This window comes from Meleagris gallopavo, chromosome 8 (assembly GCF_000146605.3).
Source record: "Meleagris gallopavo isolate NT-WF06-2002-E0010 breed Aviagen turkey brand Nicholas breeding stock chromosome 8, Turkey_5.1, whole genome shotgun sequence".
NCBI classification, from domain to species: domain Eukaryota; kingdom Metazoa; phylum Chordata; class Aves; order Galliformes; family Phasianidae; genus Meleagris; species Meleagris gallopavo.
In genome coordinates this window covers 25,376,310-25,396,564 of record NC_015018.2, presented here as the reverse complement: position 1 = coordinate 25,396,564, position 20,255 = coordinate 25,376,310, and the positions used below count along the sequence as shown (strand labels likewise).

At 37.5% G+C, this 20,255-nt stretch overlaps 1 protein-coding gene across 1 annotated transcript; it reads right to left on the bottom strand.

Moving 5' to 3' along the window:
• Positions 1 to 418: 418 nt before the first annotated feature.
• On the bottom strand, positions 419 to 20,255 carry SMC3 (structural maintenance of chromosomes 3). The gene is made up of 29 exons (XM_010714699.2): positions 20,192 to 20,255; positions 17,989 to 18,064; positions 17,252 to 17,290; positions 16,138 to 16,205; positions 15,715 to 15,786; positions 15,459 to 15,538; positions 14,887 to 14,965; positions 14,233 to 14,350; positions 13,914 to 14,089; positions 13,640 to 13,720; positions 13,149 to 13,313; positions 12,446 to 12,567; positions 11,825 to 12,038; positions 10,525 to 10,628; positions 10,209 to 10,308; positions 9,577 to 9,737; positions 8,819 to 8,960; positions 7,507 to 7,657; positions 6,559 to 6,711; positions 5,389 to 5,540; positions 5,029 to 5,187; positions 4,216 to 4,323; positions 3,752 to 3,860; positions 3,012 to 3,259; positions 2,716 to 2,928; positions 1,842 to 2,033; positions 1,499 to 1,676; positions 1,000 to 1,106; positions 419 to 901 (listed from the first exon to the last, which is right to left on the bottom strand). Exons 1-29 carry the CDS (start codon positions 20,204 to 20,206, stop codon positions 830 to 832), a joined length of 3,654 nt encoding a protein of 1,217 aa, XP_010713001.1. The 5' UTR covers positions 20,207 to 20,255; the 3' UTR covers positions 419 to 829.

Here is a 20,255-nt window from a genome sequence, read left to right as displayed (position 1 = left end):
ACAACCTTAAGCAGTATCACACAACTTCACACATACAAGAAAGTGTGTTTTATATGTATACACAATTGTAACCATTTTTTTTTTTTCAATGTCTTTGCTATTTTAAATCAGAAGTATCTGGTCTCAATTTTTTTTCAGAATAGCACAGCAGATCATCTAACAGTTCCTTGTCAGAATTCTAGGCAGAGGGAAAAGATTCATGGTTTGATTAATGACTGACAGCCTGGTACAAGCAATTCTGGTCATTCAGGATGATGGAATGTGGAAGAATTGCTGTATTGGCCAGAGTGCCAAAGGGAAAGTATGAAATTACTTGAAATAACAGCTTTGTTTCATACTTCTCAACAGCTCCATAGGCCTGCCAGTATTTACTGTTTCAGGGGAATCCTCAGACAGTCAACACACACCTGTACACAAGTTACAGCGATAAAACCAATCATTTTAATTGAAGCCATTAAAAAAAATTGTGAGGCAATATAAATGGTAAAAGTACACTTAGGAAGGAAGGAAGGAAGAGCTAGCACTTTCTGAAAAGCTTTAAAACAGCAACAGACGCTTTACAAAAGATTTGACGGAAGAGAATAAACTTCTGTCAACTACAGGTACTGTATAAAGGTAACATTAACAATCATCTTATAAAATACAGCAACAGAGACCATACGGATACTCAAGCTTCTTTGAAACTAAGTCTTCTGGGGTCTTGGTTAAAATGTATGTTCAAAAACTATTTTAAACAAGGACTAAAAGCTTCATATTTTTAATTTACAGTTCCCTGGCATAAACATCACACTATACACATCTTCCGAACAAGCAGTAAATACAATTTTGTTTAACCATGCGTGGTGTCATCTTCTACAAAGTCTTTGGCCATTTCTGCTGTGATCACATCAATATGACTAACCTGGTGGAACAAAACAGAGCATAGTTATTACAGGTACCTCTCTACAGAATAAAACAGAGCTTGATAAAGTTTTCAACAAACACTAATTAAAAGTTTACCTTATTTCTGAATTTTACACCGTAGAACTTGTCAGCTGATTCCAGCAATTCAGGCCTAAAAGTTGTTGTAATGAACTGAGCATGTTCAGCTAATTCCATAATCATATCTAAAAAGAACGTAAGAAATCTTTATTAATGTCACCTTTCTAGTTAAGCAGGATATGTCTTAGCAGGAGACAGTTTAGTATTCCTTACTTAAAATGAGATTTGGTTAATTAAAAATAAAATAGAAATCAAGAACGAAGCCACACCACGTTTATATACTATAATAAATTCCAGTCTTAACCTAGATTTTTTACACCATATTCAGTTGTAACTCCTTAGCTGCTGTATGTGCCAGTACTGAGCTTCTGCCCAAAGCCCATCTTCAAGTGCAAAGGGAAGCACAAAGGTAAATTCCAACACGTGCTGAGATATTTCAAGGAGTACCTCACACCTGAAATGTCAGGTACTATAGGTCAGACAGTCACTTCAAGCACACTGAAGATAAGTAAGGTACCTGAAACAGCTTTCCTGTGCTGAGCATCCAAGGCTTGGTCAATTTCATCAAACAAGTAAAATGGAGCCGGATCACATTTCTGGATAGCAAATATCAGGGCCAGAGCTACCAGGGATTTCTGTCCACCTGAAAGTTGCTGCATTTCTCTCATTTCACCCTGCTTCCCCGTGAATGATACCTAAGGAAACAGTGCAACAGGAAGATGACTTCAAAATACTACTCCACAACATCACTTGCTATTATAGCAAATAAATAGATTGGTTCAACCTTGACTTTATTAAAATACAGTTTAACTTTAATTTAAAAGACTGTTCAGAGTGCTGGAACACATATTTCTCCTTACCCTTATGCCAACTCCAGTGAACTGGTCTACAGATGGCACACTGCTCTGTGATCCAGATCCTCTTTCACTCTCAGCGCTGCCCTCACCTTCATCTTGGGACTGACTGCCTTCCACATCTCCTTTCTTCATCACTAACGTGGCCTTGCCACCAGGGACTAACTTCTGGAATACTTCACTGAAATTTTTTGACACCTTAAAGGAAACAATCATGATTTCATTATGTAATAAAGTGCAAACGAGAGCAGTTTTTACACGCTTCAAGTATTTAAGTAGGGATATCCAAATTCAAATTTAAGCACCAGCATAAGAGAGAAATGTGAATACAAAGCTTGGTCTAAAAACATGATTTAAGCCAACTGCTTTTGTAGTTTTCACTTTTTTTCTTCAAAGTGGCAGAATTAAAATAGAAAACAGCAAAAACAAGTTTGATTTTTATTTCAGTGAGCTTCAGAGATGAGATGTCAGTTAAGAGGATGAGCTTCAGAAGACGACTTTACACACACTGCAATTAAGACCCTTTGCTAACATTAGAAGACTTCGCTAACATTTGGAAAATGGATTTAGAATAGCTCATCACCAGACCTTCCTCAGAAGAGGTTTTACGTAGTACAAAGAGTTATCAGAAAGGAAGCATTTAAATGGTTTCAACAGCAAGAAAGGTAACACAGTCAAGATCAGCACCCATTTAAGATGTCAGCTTGTTTCTTTTGTTAGTATTAATCACACAAAACTCAAGTTCCATGATGATGTTATTATTCCATGATGATGTTATTACTACATAACAGCTCCACTTAGTTGTGTATCTTCCCATACAGCAGCTACATAAGGCTATTTATTTCTATTCCAGTCTTTCCTACTGTTGCCATTTTGTTACCTGCTTGAAAGTCAGCTGAATAGCCTCGTATTTTCTAAGCTCTAGCACGTTCATCAGCTCCATGATTGATTTGTAGCCCCTGTCCAGCTCCTCTTGTCTCTTTATTAGTTTTTCCTTCTGCTCTGAGAAATTCACAAACTGATCCAAAGCTTTTTTATTAACATGACTGTATTTCTTCAGTTCTGTATTGCATTGCTCCAACTTGCGGAATAACTGTGGGGAAAACAGACGTACATGGAACCAATATTTCAGATTTGTTTGTTTGTAAATAACATGAAAACAAGCACATTTATTACCTGCTTTAAACTTAAAGTCTGATATTTTTCAAAAGCCTCCTGTGGAAGTGAACCCAATTCTCGGATTTTCTTCATGCATTCCTCCTTCTTCTTGAGGAGCATGCCTTGCCTATTAGTCATTTTTTCGAGTTCTTTTGTGTCATGGTTAATGGCATCCATATGCTCCTTTTCCATGTTCTTCCAGCGTTCCATGCTCTTTTGCAGTTCCTTAATTCCCGCTTCTGTTTTGTCAATGGAGTTATCCAGATCTGAAATATTGGGGAAAAAGCACAAAAGCCAAAATGGTTATGCCTACATGTCTGCACTAAGACAAAAAGCTGAAGTTTCCTCTCTTCCTTCAGAGAAGTCACATGGTTGAAGTCTAGAAAGAGAAGCAGAAGTAGTGGTGATCCATACAGATGCTATTTCCTATTTGACAGTAACTTAAGTTTCAGACAGTTTAGGAGAAACTCAAGAACAGCTATACAAAATCATGCTGTGTATGAATGCTGCTTCAGAATATGATGCCTGATGCCAAAACTCTGTTGGATTTTCCAATGTACAATTGCAGACACTTGCACTTCTGTTCAATTTGCACAAAGTCTTGCTTCTGTCTTTTGGATTGTATTCCAAAACACCTGTTATGCACTATGTAACTACTACAGCATATTCAAAACTTACTGCTGCTTCTCATTTTGTGCTGTGTGTGAACGTTCAAAACACTGAAGATTTTTTTTTTTGCAAACAATTGTGTTACCAACCATCTGAGCGTGCCAGTGTGTCCTTCACTCGTTTGTTGATAGCCTCAAGTTCTGATGTCGTGGCAGTAAGGACTGTGCCACCTTCTGTTTCTCGGAGCTCATTCAGTTCCTGTAGGACAAAGTAAACGCCATCAAGCTTCAGCAAGGAAGGGAATGAAAATGTAAGCCAGACAGCTTCCATTGGCCTACATACAATTATTTTCAAAAACTTTAAGGTATTTTCATCTTTTACCAGATCATCATTATGGTAGCCTTTCTTACACAAAAGCAGTGTATACAGAGCAAGATTTTTGTTGCTGAAGTTTAAGCATAACATATAATTCAGCTTGGATACAGGGAAGCAAGAAACACCACAGATTACAGAAAATGAAGAATACATATTTATCCCATCAATAACATGTCACAGCTTTGGAAATAAACTGCAAAAACAGACTGCATAAACTCATTTTAGAGAAAATCCTTACTTGTTCCACTTGGTCTAAGCGTTTTCTCAGATTCTCATTCAGATACGTTTCAACTCTTGTTATGATGCCTTCTAGCTTAATCCTCTCATTCAAAAGCTGTCTATTTTCCTGAAAAATAATAATAATTAAGACAGGATATTTATTGCATTGACTAAAATCCAACTACGCACTCACAATAAAACCCACTCTTGACAGAACCCTGCACAAAAAGATTATGCATTTTTGGACTGCCACTGTTTTTATAGCAGGGAGGAATAGCTGCAGAGATATTCACTGCTGGCAGGTTATCTAGTGTCAAGAAAATCATCAAAATCTGTAACTTTCCTGAACTGTACTAGCACATGGACCCACACTTCTTAAATCCAGAAGAGCTTGAAAGAGTACAGTGACAGTGTTTTTCCAACAGCATGTGGCAAACATAGCAACAAACTCAGAACTGCCTTATTTACTATAAGCCTAAAGGTATCGTTTCAGTTTCCCACATCATGCATCATACCCTTCAGACAGCATCCACTTTGAAGTTAATTACTGCAAAGTTCAAGAGTAGAAGCAAGGAAATTGTGACAATTCCAGCACTACAGGAGTGTAATCCCAGCAAAATATAGCTAGAAAAATTCACCCAGCATTTGAGAAAAACACGCAGATAAATTTTGCAAATGAGAAAACTCCAAACGTCCCAGGCCACTACTGCTAAAACGCTACTCAGTTACAATACATTCATCACTGCTGACTCTTCACATAAAGGACCAAAGTAAGTTTACTGGGAAGAAAAGGTACCACATCATCTGCAAGACATTTTCATTTTAATCTTACTTGTTGCAGTTGCCTAATTTCATCATTAAGAGCATCCACACGTTTCTGATCTTCAAGACTGAGTTGAGACAACAGATCAGTCCCCAGCTCTGCTTTCAGTGACTCTCTAGTTGATTCCATAGCATGCAAACTTGCCTCCAAGCTCTGTAAGCTGCGTTGCTGTGAAATAAAGATTAGAGAGAATAATTCCTTGGAGCAGCCCGCAGATTTATGAATATTACTTCTATATTTATGCAAATATGAGCTGTGTCAGATCTCTAATCATCTTTTCATATTTCAGTAAACGAGAAAGGAAAGCAAATTCACCACTAAAACAGTAATATAAAACCAGTAATTGATTTCAGTATCACTTTACTGTACCTTAGGCATAAATGTCTTTTCAGACTGCTGCCTTTTCTCCTTCAGCATTTTCATTTCGGACAGAATACTGTCTCGAGAGGCTTTGAACTTTCTCTGCTGTGTCTCAATTTGCTGCATTTGGTTCATCAGCTGGTCAATCTCATTATTAATCCATTCTGTGGGCTAAGGAAAACTCTTTAAAGAGACATTTTATACCTAATAGTATATTTAGCTTTTAGTTTTTGCCATATTCTGCTGCCCTGATAAGATGAATCAAAATAATCATTTGTACAGGAGAAATCAAGAATCATCAGCAAGAGTGACTTCCTGACCCTTAGCAGTGCCAAGAGCAAACCAGAAGAGATTCATCTGCTGTTACTTTCACAACGTGGGACTCAGAATAGATTCATTTGAACTTGTAAGGAAAACTCTGCCTTACAAAATATAGAAGAGCAGATGCCTTCATTTAAAAAGCAACATTAAACCAATACAAATCAACTCTCATTCAAGTCTGAGACAAAAGGGATAATTTTCCAGAACAACTGTGATACAACACCTTGAGTCACAGTGCAGATCTTGGAGAGAATTTTAATTGCTGTTGAACTGCTAACATGATGTTTCTCCTACTACAAATGCATAGTTTAACAAGACATCAACATAGAAGCACTAAAAGTCAAACAATTCCCAAAAGCAGAGGCCACAGCAGAACATGTCACCCCATACTGGAAACACTTTTGGAAAACTGGATCAGATACAGAACAAATTAGTAAATTAGTAAATTAGCAGTAAAGGACAAAGAAATTTTACTTTCTAAGTGTCTTGGGATCCGTTTGTGTTACATTCCAAAACTCACTGTCAGATATGGCAACAACACTTATTACAATTACTGGTCTACCACAGAAATCCTTGTGTGGCATTGCCCTTCAGCTAGCAGTTGAATGAGCACCCTACCTACATCCTCTACTGTTCCCTCCTCAAAAAGGAAAACCAGCCCTGAAGGTGATGATTTAATATACCTATCTATTGTCCCTAGAGTAATTAACAGAACCAGGCAGCACAAAGAACAGTCGAAACAAATGCCATAGTTAATATGTCACATTTACAAGCATTAAGAATCCTGTTTTTCACCCATTACTGCAAAATGAAATCTTTATCATCACACAACCTTTCCCAAAGGAAACAAAAGGATATTTTCAATGTTTCTGCGCAAGTTTTCATTGAGTTTTGCTTCAAGTTCACCAAGTTCTTCTTCTGCCTTTCTAACATCTTTTTGCAATTCAAGACGAGACTTTCTTGTGTCATAATAACCACCAGTCAAAGCACCACGATGGCTGACTTGATCACCTAAGAGCACAGCAAAACAAGACTAGAAGTAGCACATCATTTATTCTCTGTGATATTTGGAGCAGGTTCTATAGTACAGTTTGGTAGTATGACTAGAACATTTCAGCTAAGCTAAACAAATGCTGCATCAGTATAAGAAGTTGCTATTTACAATTAAGACTTTACATAAAGTTCCGTAATTAGTGACATATTCGTTTTGGTGTTCCATTTAAAGTATACTTCATTCTTCAACACCAACACAGATTGCTATTATCTCCTTTAAGAAAAAAAAAAAGAGCAGCATTGCTGATTATTTCTTCCTCAGACATCCCTTAGGAGAGTTTTCAGATTGCCTTCCAGAGAAAGAGATAAATAGTAAGCCTGCATGGAATCTGCATGCAGGAATATGCTACTACCAAAAGATGCTTTAGGGAACACAATGTGTAAAAGTACCTGGTACGCAGAAAAACCCACCTTGCACTTATCAGCGCTGTTTTAAGTTGGTGGAATAAATCATAAATACTTCAGGAGAACAAAAGCCTTCTGAATTTGAAAGAAGGTGAGCACAAACTATCTACCTTGCAGTTCTCAGGATGGAGAAACAGCTACTAACTTTTACATCATAATATGATTAAATAATTGTGACAAAATTCTGCATTTCGAGTACTGCACCTAACCAAGTGTAGCTGTGTATTCAAATAATATAGCTGGGACATAGTCTAATTTTGGTAACACTGGCAGACTATGCATAATGAGTCTCACACTTCAAAGGATCCCACTTTTCCAATAAATAATTTGTCTAATTGCAACATTTACCTTCCAGAGTAATACAATCCATAGTGAAAGCTCTGGCCAGCTGGGTAGATACTTCCATGCTACGACAAATCAGAGTCTTCCCAAACACGTGTTTGAAAGCTTTGTCAAATCTTGGATTGTATCTCAGTTTACTGATCATAGGAATAGCATCCTGAAGGGACAGTTATAATGAGAACAGTGCAATGACACAAACAGAGCAAGCATACTGCAACTAATTCAAGCAAGCCCTAAAAAAATAAAGAAACCACATCAAAAGTAAAAACATAACACACTGCCTTATAATACTACATTCTTGAAAGTTAAGCATATCTCAAATTCACTGAAGATGAATGCATGCATTCACAATCAGACTTCTGGAGCTCCATATATCACAATTTATTTAGACAGTGTCAAACTCCAAACTCAAAGCACCACACTGCAAATGATTACTTTGGAAATACCTAAGGGGGTGATAGTCTGATTAAACAGGCAATACAAACCTTGTACGGAAATCAAGAGCAAGATTTTGCTATTTTAGTTTTTAGCAGCTAGGTTTGAGCATTAAAGCAGCTAGGAGTCTGCTGGCAATCTGAGTATTACATTACAGAAACTGTTTCAACAATTACCATTAATTGGCTGCAAAAAAAGAAATCCACCAAGGAAGAGTCTTACATGGCAAACAGAATACAAACATTCATACAGCTTTGCTAGTAAAGCCCTCCAAAAATAGACAGACTAGAAGACTGATTCTTTTGTATTTATCTTATTTTCCTATGTATGCCTGAGGGGCAAAGGGAGAGGAAAGGAAATTTTAAAGAACTTATTCTACCACAAGGTCATAGGAAGTCATCACATTTAAACAATTCACTAAGTGCCAAGTAAGAGCAGATTCTTTCTTGAAATACATTTTAAAGATACTTTTAAAACAGCTGTCACTTAAGATTTTTTTAAGATATCCAAACACAAGTCAGTCCAAACAGAAAGTCTCCACAGCTGCAACACAACATTATCCTTCTCTTTTGCCCATGGCAATCTTTCAGCTAAAGAATTCAAGTTTAGTAATTCATGCAATTATTCTCAGATTGCAGAACTTCCTATTGCTATATTGTCACCTACGTACTCTGTAGGTGGAGTTTAACTTTGGAGAAGATACAGCATGTAGCAAAGCATTTGCCAACAAAAGGGTTTCCAATCTTGAGAAGCACTAAATTAATAGCAGTATTTAATTGCAGACATTCAACAAAGAAAGTGGCAGGCAATACGTAATAGGCACACAGTTCAAGCAACAAAGGCTTATATTTGTGGAGAAAATAGGTTCAAAATGAACACTCACATTAGTCTCAGGATAAGCAGTATCTCGAACATCTAGCTTGTTCAATGGGAGGAATGTAACTTCTCCAGGAAGGTTCATTTTGTTAAATTCCATTAAGATTTTTGTACTGACTTCATCAGAATCCACAATGTGATAAAATAACCTAATTAACAAGCCCCAAAACACAAGAAAAAAAAAATCTTCAATGTGTCAAAAGCACAAATATTTGAATGGGAACATTTAGCATGCAGGTGACATTACCTGTCACTATAAAGTCAAGCTGCACTTGCTCTACTGTTTTTAAGCACTGCTGTCAAAGCAAGCAGATGGTACTCTTATTAGAATGACAGCTTTTAAATAGCAGTTGGCTACTTAGAGATAACCCTCACATACAAGATTTTCTAGTGTAAGTGAAAAAAAAAACTCCTATTGTTATTGAAACATCAGCATTACTTACCATAGAATGCACCACACCAGGAGATTCTTTGCAAGCATCAGGAGCATCTCTCTTGGCCTATCTGCCTTCCCACTCCCTTCCCCAATACCCTCCCACCTTGAAACAAGATTAAGAGAAGTTAGAATACACCTCTAAAATCTGCAGAATTCTTAGTCCCTTCTTGAAGGGAAAGTGTGACGAGGCCATAGAACAGTGCTCGATGAAATAAGGATCAGAGCTCAAGACTGAGAGGAAAAATAACTAATATTTCAGATAGAACGAGCACAGGTCCATTTGTAACACTCTAGCTGCACCAAGTTAATACTGAAGAGTATGTAGTTACCTGTTCCCTGCAGTAACTTCAACGCACGTGTAGAAAGCTGGTTCACATTCAAAGTTGTTCATCACAATGCCATGGTAGCCATTCAGGACGTGCTGGTTTATTCCTTTTCGACGGAAGTGCTCCAAAACCTTGTTTATGCTGTCGATACCATTCAAAATGGCCTGTTAAAGCACAGATGATTACTGCACCACAATTAAAACATCTAGAAAAAAATATCAGCTTTCTCCTCAACTTGTAGAGAGCAGCAACCATCTTTCTTGACAAACTGCTGCTGACTAATGAACATTAAAAAAAAGTTGAGTGTACCACATTCAGGGTAGTATATTTTTTTTGTTAGAACAAACAAATATCAAAAGGAATTTGGTAAGCTTTCCGTTTCTACCTCATCTTCTCACCTCTCCTCTAATACCTTAAGCTTACAAAATGAATTTCAAAATACTTCTAGAGCTAAAAATATTTGTAGAACAGCCTACATAGATGATCACCTTATTTTAAGTAAAGGTAGTAAGACTGCAACCAAAGGAAATAACTTTAAAAGATATCTTTAAAAGAATACTACGACTTTTCCTTTAGGAATGGGGAAAAAAAAAGCTTACAAAAGAAGTTACAACAAAAAATACAAGGCCTCCTACCTTTCCTGTTGCTGCTCTGAGAAGCTGCTGTTTCTTTTCCAGGTCCTCCCGCTTAGCAGCAAGAGCCTGTTGCTCTGCGTTCTCCTCTCTCCACAGATAACTGCACAACAACCACAGTTCAAGTATTATAAGGGTGAATGAAATCCTAAAGTTTTTTTTTTTTAATCTAACAGTTTGCTAATTGAACAGAAGGGCTAAGTACAGAAGTTCATACATGGCTATATTTAAAAACATACCTACATGCCATGTTAACAACTACACAGTTGGGGTCCTTCACATTAAGTGAGGTTCAGACATATTTCAATTAATTACTAACTTTCTTTCGCTCTGTAGTTCATCCTTTTTATTTTTCACTTCATAGTACTTTCTGTCCAGTTCTTCAACACGAGCCTTCACTTCATTAAGATCTTGGTCCAGTTTCTAACATAAAGAAAAGATGACTATGAAACTGCAGCATTCTTTAGTTACCATTTTTATGCTCCCTCCACCCTTCCAATTCAGTGCTTAATTACTACTCAGAATTCAGAAACAATTTCTACAAAGTTTTTCCACCAATTTACAAATTACAAAAGCAGTATGTCAGCAAGTAAGTAGTGCAAGGCACGGTGATCAAAACAGGTACAAAGCAGGCACAGACAAGCTGTGCACCTGGGCATTTTTCAATGAAACAGCTCACCAGCAGCCTTCTTTCAGTAGATAAGAACGAAAATTAACATCAGTTCTATAAAATGCTTCTTACTGAGCCATACAATATCATTACAGACAGCCTATGGTAAATGTCAGTTCCTTCATAAATCAACTGATAGAGTCATTATTTAGCTAATGCATACATCATTCACATAGCTTATTTCACCACAACACTGTTTTCTCTGTACAGCTACATTCCTGTATTTTTCCCAGGCTGACCTGAATTTCAGTTCATCAAACACTGCACGTGCCCATCAACCAGCACATGCAGTGTAGCAGCACTGCACAGGATGCTCTCCTACTCTAAGCAAAGGGGTTTTTAGTCTTGCAGCTCCAGCTGAAGTGATATTTCTGGATGTCCCTGCTTTATTTGAAGGGAGAGCTGCTTCTGAACACATGGATATTAGAATCTAAAAATTATGCAGATAATACTGAGAGAATAATCTTCTTTCACTGAAAAGGGTCTCAACTCCTAACTACAAAATTGCAATTGTGGTGCAAAGGTGAAGTGCTGGCAGCAGAGCTTAGAAGATTCTGTTCTCTCCTTTTCCCCTAAAGAGTGTTAAAACACCCAACATTCACCTCTATGTATGGAACAGCCATGTTCAAAACAGACAAAAGCAAGGCAGCTCTGTGTCTCTTTCTGAAAACTCAGGCCAAACATATTGGGTAAAGAATCAGAAAGTAAATCTACATAGCAAAGTTTGAAGTAGTGCCAAAGGGAGGTTCAGTCTCATCTGTGGGTATTTAAAAAAACAAAACAAAACAAAACAAAAAAACTATCTACTTTTTTTTTCCCCCCTAAAGATCCCACCCAAAAAGAGTCGCATCTTCCTTTGGGGCACTAAGTTTTATTAGTTTGTCCACAATTAGATTGAGCGTTTATTACTGCTCAGTATTTTGAGAGAAGAATTAAAAGGGAAACTTACACTGTACTGTTCCAAATTTTTCTCCTTATTTGCCTCTGTATCCTCTAAATCCTTGTGTATAGCTGCAATCTGCCGCTTCTTGTCATTGATTGCTTGATCTAGAGACTTCAGTTCTTTCTTTATCCACTTATCTCTTTCTTCTTTGGATGTGAACTGGCTTCCCCGACCTTGCTTTGCATAAAGATCTGTTCTTTCCTGCGTAGCCTGTGCAAGTCTATATTGAGAAGGGGAAGATGTGTTGTATTAAAAAGAACTCTTGAATTTATGAAGAAAAAGCGCTGTTAATTACCATAAGAATTTTCCAAAACAGTCAAATCAGGCTCTAGTTAAAGCAGTTATAACTAAGAAAAGGATCATGGTATGAACAAGACAATCGTGCAGAAGACTTCCCAAAACAGCAAGTTCATAGAACTCCGAAGTGGTTATTTAAGTTCACTAAATACTGATTTCCTCACCAGTTCAATACCCAACACGAAATGAGGCTTATTTAAATAAAGAGCATGTATAACCACTCCATCCTCAAATATTTAATAAAACCCTAAATATACTGCACATCTGTTCTGGTAGTATCACGGCTCTTTCTATAATGCTTAACTCCCCTCACTGCAGAACACTACAGACCTAGCAATTCCTCTCTCTTCTTTCTCTTTTACACTGTTGAACTTGGGCTCCGTTTCTGCTAATTCTTTCTGTTTCTCCTCAATTTTCTCAAGAAGCTTTTGCCTCTCCTTTAACAGCCTTTTCTGAAAGTGAAAAAAAGCAATAATTAAAATGAGGTTGTAAAAGAAACTCTACTAATATCTTTAGATAAATACACAATACTAAAGAATAATTTAATTGTAAAAGCACAAGATAGATTTGCAAATGTGATGCTACATTCTTTCAGCACTCAACAGAAGTAAATCCATTTCCAATCAGAACAGTAAAGATAAATGAAATTAAGCATTCTTAGGAAGCTAAACTATGCAAGTACGGAAGGTCCTCAGGGGCTGAACAACAAAGTCCAAGTTAATGCTTTAAAGAAAAAGAAAAAGAAAAAATCAACCTCCTCAACACCTTGTAGCAATTGAGTTTAAGAGAATTGAAGGTGCTTGGTTCTGTAACGCTCAGGATGATAAATAAAGGATCTGAAATTAGGACTTGGCTTACATCCCCTAGAAGCCAAGAACCCCAAGATATCTGCCTGCATGGCTTACAAAACAATGAAAGGCTATAGATTAAAGGCAAACAAAAACCCACCTAGAAAGTAGGCCAAAAAAGCCTTCAGTGTACAAGCAGACTTCCACGAATCACTTACTTTTTAGATTATGTCACTGTTACGTACCCTTTGCTCACTGTTGCCAGCTAATTCATCCTGTAGATCTTTAGCCTTAAGTTCTAGCTTAGTTCTCTGCTTAATCTGCTCCTGTCTTTCAGCACTAAGTTGTTCTTTCTCTTCTTTCATTGCAGAAATCTTTGTCTTCAGTTCTCGAACTTGCCGTTCTATTTCCTATGCAAATTTAAGCATACAGCATTTTAAACACCATGTGCATGGGACACTGTCCTACTCACAGCATTATCTACATCAATGCAGTATGATGAGTATAATCAATTTCTCCAATTCTCAAACAAGATGAAGGCATAGGTTAGATGTATCATGTTTTTACAGTTACTAGTTAAAGCTCAAAATGTAAGAGCTCTTCTCATTTCAAGTCAATGAATTTTGGATTCTGCGTCAAAATTTAGATTTACATCAAATATTTACACTATGAAAAAAATAAAGCAATATAAAGTAAAGGAAAAACCTTAACAAGCCCCTGTTTTAAGTATTTTTACCTCCATTTTATCTCTAGCATCCTGCTGTGCATCTCTCAGCTGCCTGGACTTCTCTCCACTTGTCTCTCGCTTGGCAGAAAGCTGCAGGAGAATACAGCACGTAGCTTAACAAGCAAGATTCTGCTTTAGTAAAATTCTGGTTTCAGAAATGCAAGAACAACACATTCAACTGATGAAAGACAACTGCAGATTTTTAACACTGTGCGCAAGCAAACATCAGTAAAAAGCAAAAGAATGTCTTGTGTTATATTTAATAGTAGACAAAGCATTTTACCTCATCAAGCTTAGCTCGCGTTTCATTAAGCTCCTGATTATAAATTGTGTATTCTAATGCTCTCCTCATTTTGTCCCATTTCTGGTATTGAGCCAGCTCTTCTTTCTCCTCTTCAAGAGTATGAAGTCGCTCTTCGATGTATTTCAACAACTCATTGATCTTCTCTCTCTTACCCTCTTTAAAAAACAAGCCAAAAAGTTCAGTTAAACACTGTAACACATTCCCACACTTTTAAAGCTACTCTGTCTCCTACAGCGATTAATTATTTGTCAAGTTACAAATAAGTAAAGGTGAAGCACTGTTCAGAAGGTATTCTTACCAGTTTCTTTCATTAGTGAAATACTCTCTTCTTTACGTTCATCGTACACTCTGGTACCAGCCACTTCTCTTAGTAACTTCAGCCTTTGGGAGTCAGGAGCTGTGGCCATCTGGTTGATCTAACAATTCAAGATCTATAATTTTAATATCCTTCTCTGAGGCTTAGTACAACAGATCAAACAAGGAAAGACGTGTAGGAATCTAGCGTGCTGCTTTCCATTTCAGACCATTACTTTAGGATAGCTAGGATTCTGTTTGGAATTAATTTTGTTGATTCTCAAATGCTACCAGTTTTTGCTGAAACTCCAAGTTCCAGTACTATACAAACTTCAGAGACTTGTATCACATCAAAGATACATTTAGAAAAGCTTAAGTGTGGCTTTTAAATCCTGATGCTATCTCAGTCAGTTTAAATGCCTCTATGAAAAAATCACACCATTACACTAAAAAAAAATATTAAAACAAAGTCACATCATGAAATACTCACTAGACACACAAAATCAAGGTAAACCTCACTTTTTTTTTTTCTTTTTTTCCCCACAAACTAAGAAAAGATTTAAGTTTTGGTATACTGCTGCAGTAACTCAACATTGTCATTAAGAATACATTTGATTTTTGACGGTTGTTTCTTTCATTATGTGAAAAAGAATCTTACCTTCCCTTGCTTGACAATATAATACGGATTACTGCGAGAAAATCCAGCACTTTCAAGAAGATTCATTACGTCATTTTTCCTGAAATATTATTGTGAATCTATTAAAAACACTTAAAGCAAAAGTGACAGTATAGTATCAAATGAAAGAGGGCTGGGGGGTGAGGGTGGAATTGTCTGAAAGAGGGAAGGCAGCACCCAAAAATAATATAGCCTTGGGGAGAAAAAAAGATGAAGAAAGAAGCACCTCACTGCAAAGAGGAGGCAAATAAGGCAGGTTCTTTCCTACCCTTCCTTGAGACATCTTTTAAAATATAAGAGATGCCAAACTTTAGAAGTCCAAAAATACTAAATAAGGACTTAAACATACTTTAATGAATGGATTAAACTGTAAATTCAAATAATTCTGCTATTACACAAGGACTGATGCAAATGTTGTCAAATTATCATTACTTGTAGTATACAACTAAGTTAGTATTATTTATTTCAGGCTAGAGATGCAAGAGTTTGATATGACTACACAATTTTGGAGAAATACTACCCAGCTTATTCAGCTCAAGAAAAGAAGTACCTACGTCACCATTTTCTTGTCTAGGAAATATTGGTCCTTCTTGGCTCCAATGACTCTGCGAAGTGAGACTTCCTCTTTATCAATCTCAAGAAAAGAAAGTCCAGTAAATGTAAGTGCTTGCAGTAGGTATAACTAATCCAGAATGCTTACAGTACTTTTCACCAGAGCTAACCCAAAAGCAGTTCCCACCCCAACTATTTTTATAATACTGAGATATGTGAGTCTGAAGCAATGATCTGTAACAGAAGCGTTTAACTTACCGGTAACCTGTTGTCCGAATTGTCAAAAATAATTTCCACAAAAGCTGAAATAACACGAGGCCCAGTACCTTCCTAAGAAACAAGATTATTTTGGTCAGAAGAACCTTCTAAAGAGGGAATCCAGTCCATCCATCTCCCCTTTTCCCATCTCCTTTCATACATTTCAGAGTCAGGAGTATCTATGTAAGATCCACTACACACGTTTTCATTTCTGAAAATCCTGGACAGACATTCACATGCACGCATCAACCACCTATATGAGAATAATGTATTACTTTGTAATAACTTCTCTTATACTGAAGGGAAGCAACAAACGTAATGAAAACGTTTACAAATTCTTCCAAAGCAACTACAGGCCAGCAGTTCACTGTTTTTGTACTATGAGCTCATTCTTTTGTCTTCTTGTCATACACCTTCACTTACGTGCAACAAAGCCAATCTCTGTTCAGGGCGAAGATGACTGAACTCATCACTGAGGACAAATTGAATTGCTGTAATAAAATTAAAAAATAAAACAGAAGATTTATTCTTTCCTTTAGGCGGATACGCAGCAGTTTCTAACTTAAACATATTGTTACACAGTACAATCATGCATCTCAGTGCTCTCTTCCTCACCCCCCAAAACACTTAATTTGTTGGGTCTTTATCACTCAGCCAGCTGTATGCTAGAATTTCAGTCTCTTACTGTCAATATCCTATTTGTTCTTTACATAAGCATTAACAGGGCTCAACAAGCAAGGATTCCCAAGCCAGGTTAAAAACAACAGTAAAATACTTGACACTCAGCAATTCATACAGCTACTGTCTAGTATCTCCACCGTGCCCCTCTGGTTCTCCACCACTGACACTTCCACAAAATCCCCATCGTAATCATGTGTTAAAAGCTATACCATAAATTTAGTCACTAAGAATGTCTGAAGTAACTGTAAATACTACTAACAGTTTCCAGTGTGGGTAATCTTTGGAAATCAGTTTCCTCTTGTAGATCTGTATAGGGCTGCTGAATCACGGCCTGAACCTTTGATTGATCACCTGAGGCGAGCAATGAGTCAGCCACAGGAGCACAGGTGAAGGCAATTCACCTGTGCTGCAGGAAGGGGTGGAGCCTGGCTGCACCTCTCCTAGACCCATTTAAGAGCTGACTGCCAGTGGGGAAGGATTTCTCCGGAGATCTGCTCTATCAGGAGTTCATCTTGTGAGCCCAGGACAGGGTGAGTGACTTTCTCTCATTTCCTCCAATATAAATTATATTAGCCAAGCTCCTGGATATATATATATACATACCATCTGTATATCCATTGATTAAACAAGATCCCTTTTTGGAACTGCAAATATTAGAAGACTATTAAGAGAAACTGAGTAGTGAGGAAAAACCTGAAGCAATATGTGCATTAAGACGGATCTTTTATCTTTGTCAAGGCATGACCACTCCTTGTTAAGGAAGAACATTTGGTAGATCAACTTCAACACAAAACAAACAAAAGAAGCCACCACTACTACCATTATCTCAACATTATATAAAGAAATCAATCCTTACCATAAAAGAAGTTGCTTTTTCCTGATCCATTTCTTCCCACTGAAAATTAAAACACAAAGTATATAGCTACAAATTGAAATCAATGAACTTCAACAATCCACATGCAAATTCAGAAATGTTTTGTTTTGAAAAGACCAGAAAAATACAATTTCTATTCAAAAAATAAATATTCTGATGTTTTAGTAAGGCTCAATGCCTCATCTTTAAGACCAACATTTGCTGCATAACTTCAAAACAGTTTCCCTTCTAGAAAGAACGTTCCAAGCTTTTCATGCTCTCTGCATTAACTATTGCTACTATATTGCCTCCAAAGCCCCTCAGCTTCACTCATCCCCTAGCACATTTGGGATTACCATGAGTTATTTTAAAAAGGCAAACAGTGAAACTAGGTTTCTTTCTCTCCTTTTAAGAACACCGGGCAAGGACAGCCCAGTCCCTTAAAGGAGGACTGTTCAGTGTGGACATCTACACGCATAAAGGCACTCACAGTTCACTTCTCACTCAATTACTACAGAATCACTCTGCTGTCACAGTAAAAAAACAAATGCTGGACTACTTTGCTGTAAATTTGTTGGAATATACCTTGTGAAATTAACAGACGACTGTAAAGAAGCTTCCAGTGCAGAAAATACAAAGTAATCAAATGTAGAAAGAATATAAACAAACTGTTAAGGACTAATTTGACCATGATCTGATGCAACTTTAATTAGTGTTAAAAACCAGATATTGGAACTCACCAATGACATTGTGTTTTGAGCTGAACGGATCCACAATGGTTTGGTCCCGGTAGCTTCGAAAGCCCTGAATGATTACCTATGGAGTAAAGTGACAGAATTACCTCTGCTCTTAACCACCTTTTAAACTTCAAGATGTTATAGAATGCTCACATCACTTATGATACACTTGATATCTTTTCCCTAATCCTGTCAACTTTTGAGCTCAAGACCAGCATCCTGTATTATGAGACTTGGCCCTCCACCTAAGCATCATTTTACGGACAGAAATTTTTCTCCCCGCTCATAAAAGATGCTGGTACATATTTAGGTCAAAGCACAGTGAACAAGAGAGCTCCTTTATAACAAGCTACACTAAAAGAAGCATTTGCATCAAATATTACATACAGGAAAGATACTATCCCATGTTAACAAGCACTTATAAGATGACTGTAAATCTGTCCCATTAGGATAACATTATCCACATTCAGCAAAACAACTCTATTTGCAATTCTTCAAGTAGAGCAGTTACAAACTGCAAAGATGTGATACCAGACTTCACTTATTTTAGGAGCAAGACAGACTTATTTTTTTAGGTTGCACAGTAAAAACAAAGAAAGTAAAAGGCAGAAACATTGGTTCTGTTGAATTCACTTCCTAAACAAACATATACAACCTACACAATGAATTTGGCTAGAGAGCTATACAGCAAGTACTAGTCTAGAAGTACAACTATTCAATTTTAGTCTACAATGCTTGTATCTGAATACTTCAGTTCCACATAGCAGCAAAACCAGCTTCCAGCACAGCTCAGCATTAATCAACCCTTTTCAATCATCAAAACTGTACTGAAAGACTCTACATCAGCTTTCCTCTGCTCAGTCTGACATCAGAAAGATGTCAACAGCCACCTGAAAAGCTGCAAATCTTTTAGGAAGACCACTTACAAATGGACTAGAACTGACATTCAGCCTTTCTGCCCTTCCTTAGCTTTTTGCCAAGAAGATCTTGTTAAAACATCGCTGATGTTTCACCATCAAAACTGACATAAAGGAAGAATTACTGGCTAGGAAGAGAGCAAAACACGTTATGAGATTTCTCAACAGTATAACCACTTAAGTTTAGAAAGCAAAATGAAATTCTGTACCTGCACTATATTCAGACCTAAACCTAAGGTAACCATCCTGAAAGTGATCAAGGATTTCAGTATTTAATGGATCAAAGTATAGAAAGCAAGTTTTGGACCGTGTACTGACTGATGACTACTCAAACACTGTGGCTTTTCAGAGAGGATCTAACACCCAACCCTATAAGTACTAGTTAGCCTCATCTCCTAAATGGGAGATCCTCACAGCAACAATAAGCTCTGCCTTGGTACCAATGGCTTTCAAAAAGAAAACAGCAGCCACATTCGTTCATTCCGATTTATAAAAGAGAAATTGTAAGAAGCTTGTGAACGATTTTGTTTCCCAGTTCAGCAGACTTCAAGAATAAAAATTAAAAGAATGAGCAAAAATTTGGGAGGCTAGCCAAGTATAAAAGTGTTCTGGTCGGAATAATTTATATCTTTTATTCTCGAAAACACCTGAGTAGCTCTACCAAAAAAACCCAAACAAACAAAAAAACCCACAATCATTATTTGCTATATATTACCACGGAGCTACAACTTCTTTCCACCCACTTACCCAGGGCAATGCTTCTAAAGAATAATACTGGCGGACTCCCAATAGCAGGTTTTTTTTGATGGTGTCTGACTTCAAATCAAACAACATCCCGAGCTGGAAGGGACCCACAAGGACCATCCTGCCCAACTGCTGGCTGGACCACCCTCTTCTATAGCTCCTAGAACACCAGTGCTTATGCTGCACCTAACTTTGACTTCATTTGGGCTTACTAAAACATTAAGCATTACTACCGTTTACTTTTGCGCAATACAAGTCTGTAGAATATTTTTTTTCTTATTTGTAGTATTTAAAGCAACATGCATCATATATTATACGCGCATCTGAACCAGATGTACTAAAACATTACCAGAAGGCACCTGCAAACACTCTCATGTCGACAAACAATTGACGAAAACCCGGTCACCACGCACAACACGTGCTTCCAAACACAGTCTGAAGCATTATACACACAGGGTGCCCGTTCCTGCCCCCTGCCTACCCCCGGCGCGGGGCAGGCCGCAGCAGGCCGCGCGACGCTGGCGGCCGGAGCCCCTCCGCTGTACCTGCTTGATGTACATGGCTGCCGAGGATGGGGGAGGCGGCCGCCCCGCTGCCTCCTGCTACTGC

Bases quoted from the DNA above. Each gene is read 5' to 3' on its own strand.
- SMC3 (XM_010714699.2), bottom strand. The intron at 13,721-13,913 runs GTAAAATGCTTT...ATTCTCCTGCAG, and splicing joins CGCGAGCTAAGCTTGATGAG to CTTTCTGCCAAGCGAGAGAC. The intron at 4,324-5,028 runs GTAAGATTAAAA...ATTATTTTTCAG, and splicing joins AAATTAGGCAACTGCAACAA to GAAAATAGACAGCTTTTGAA.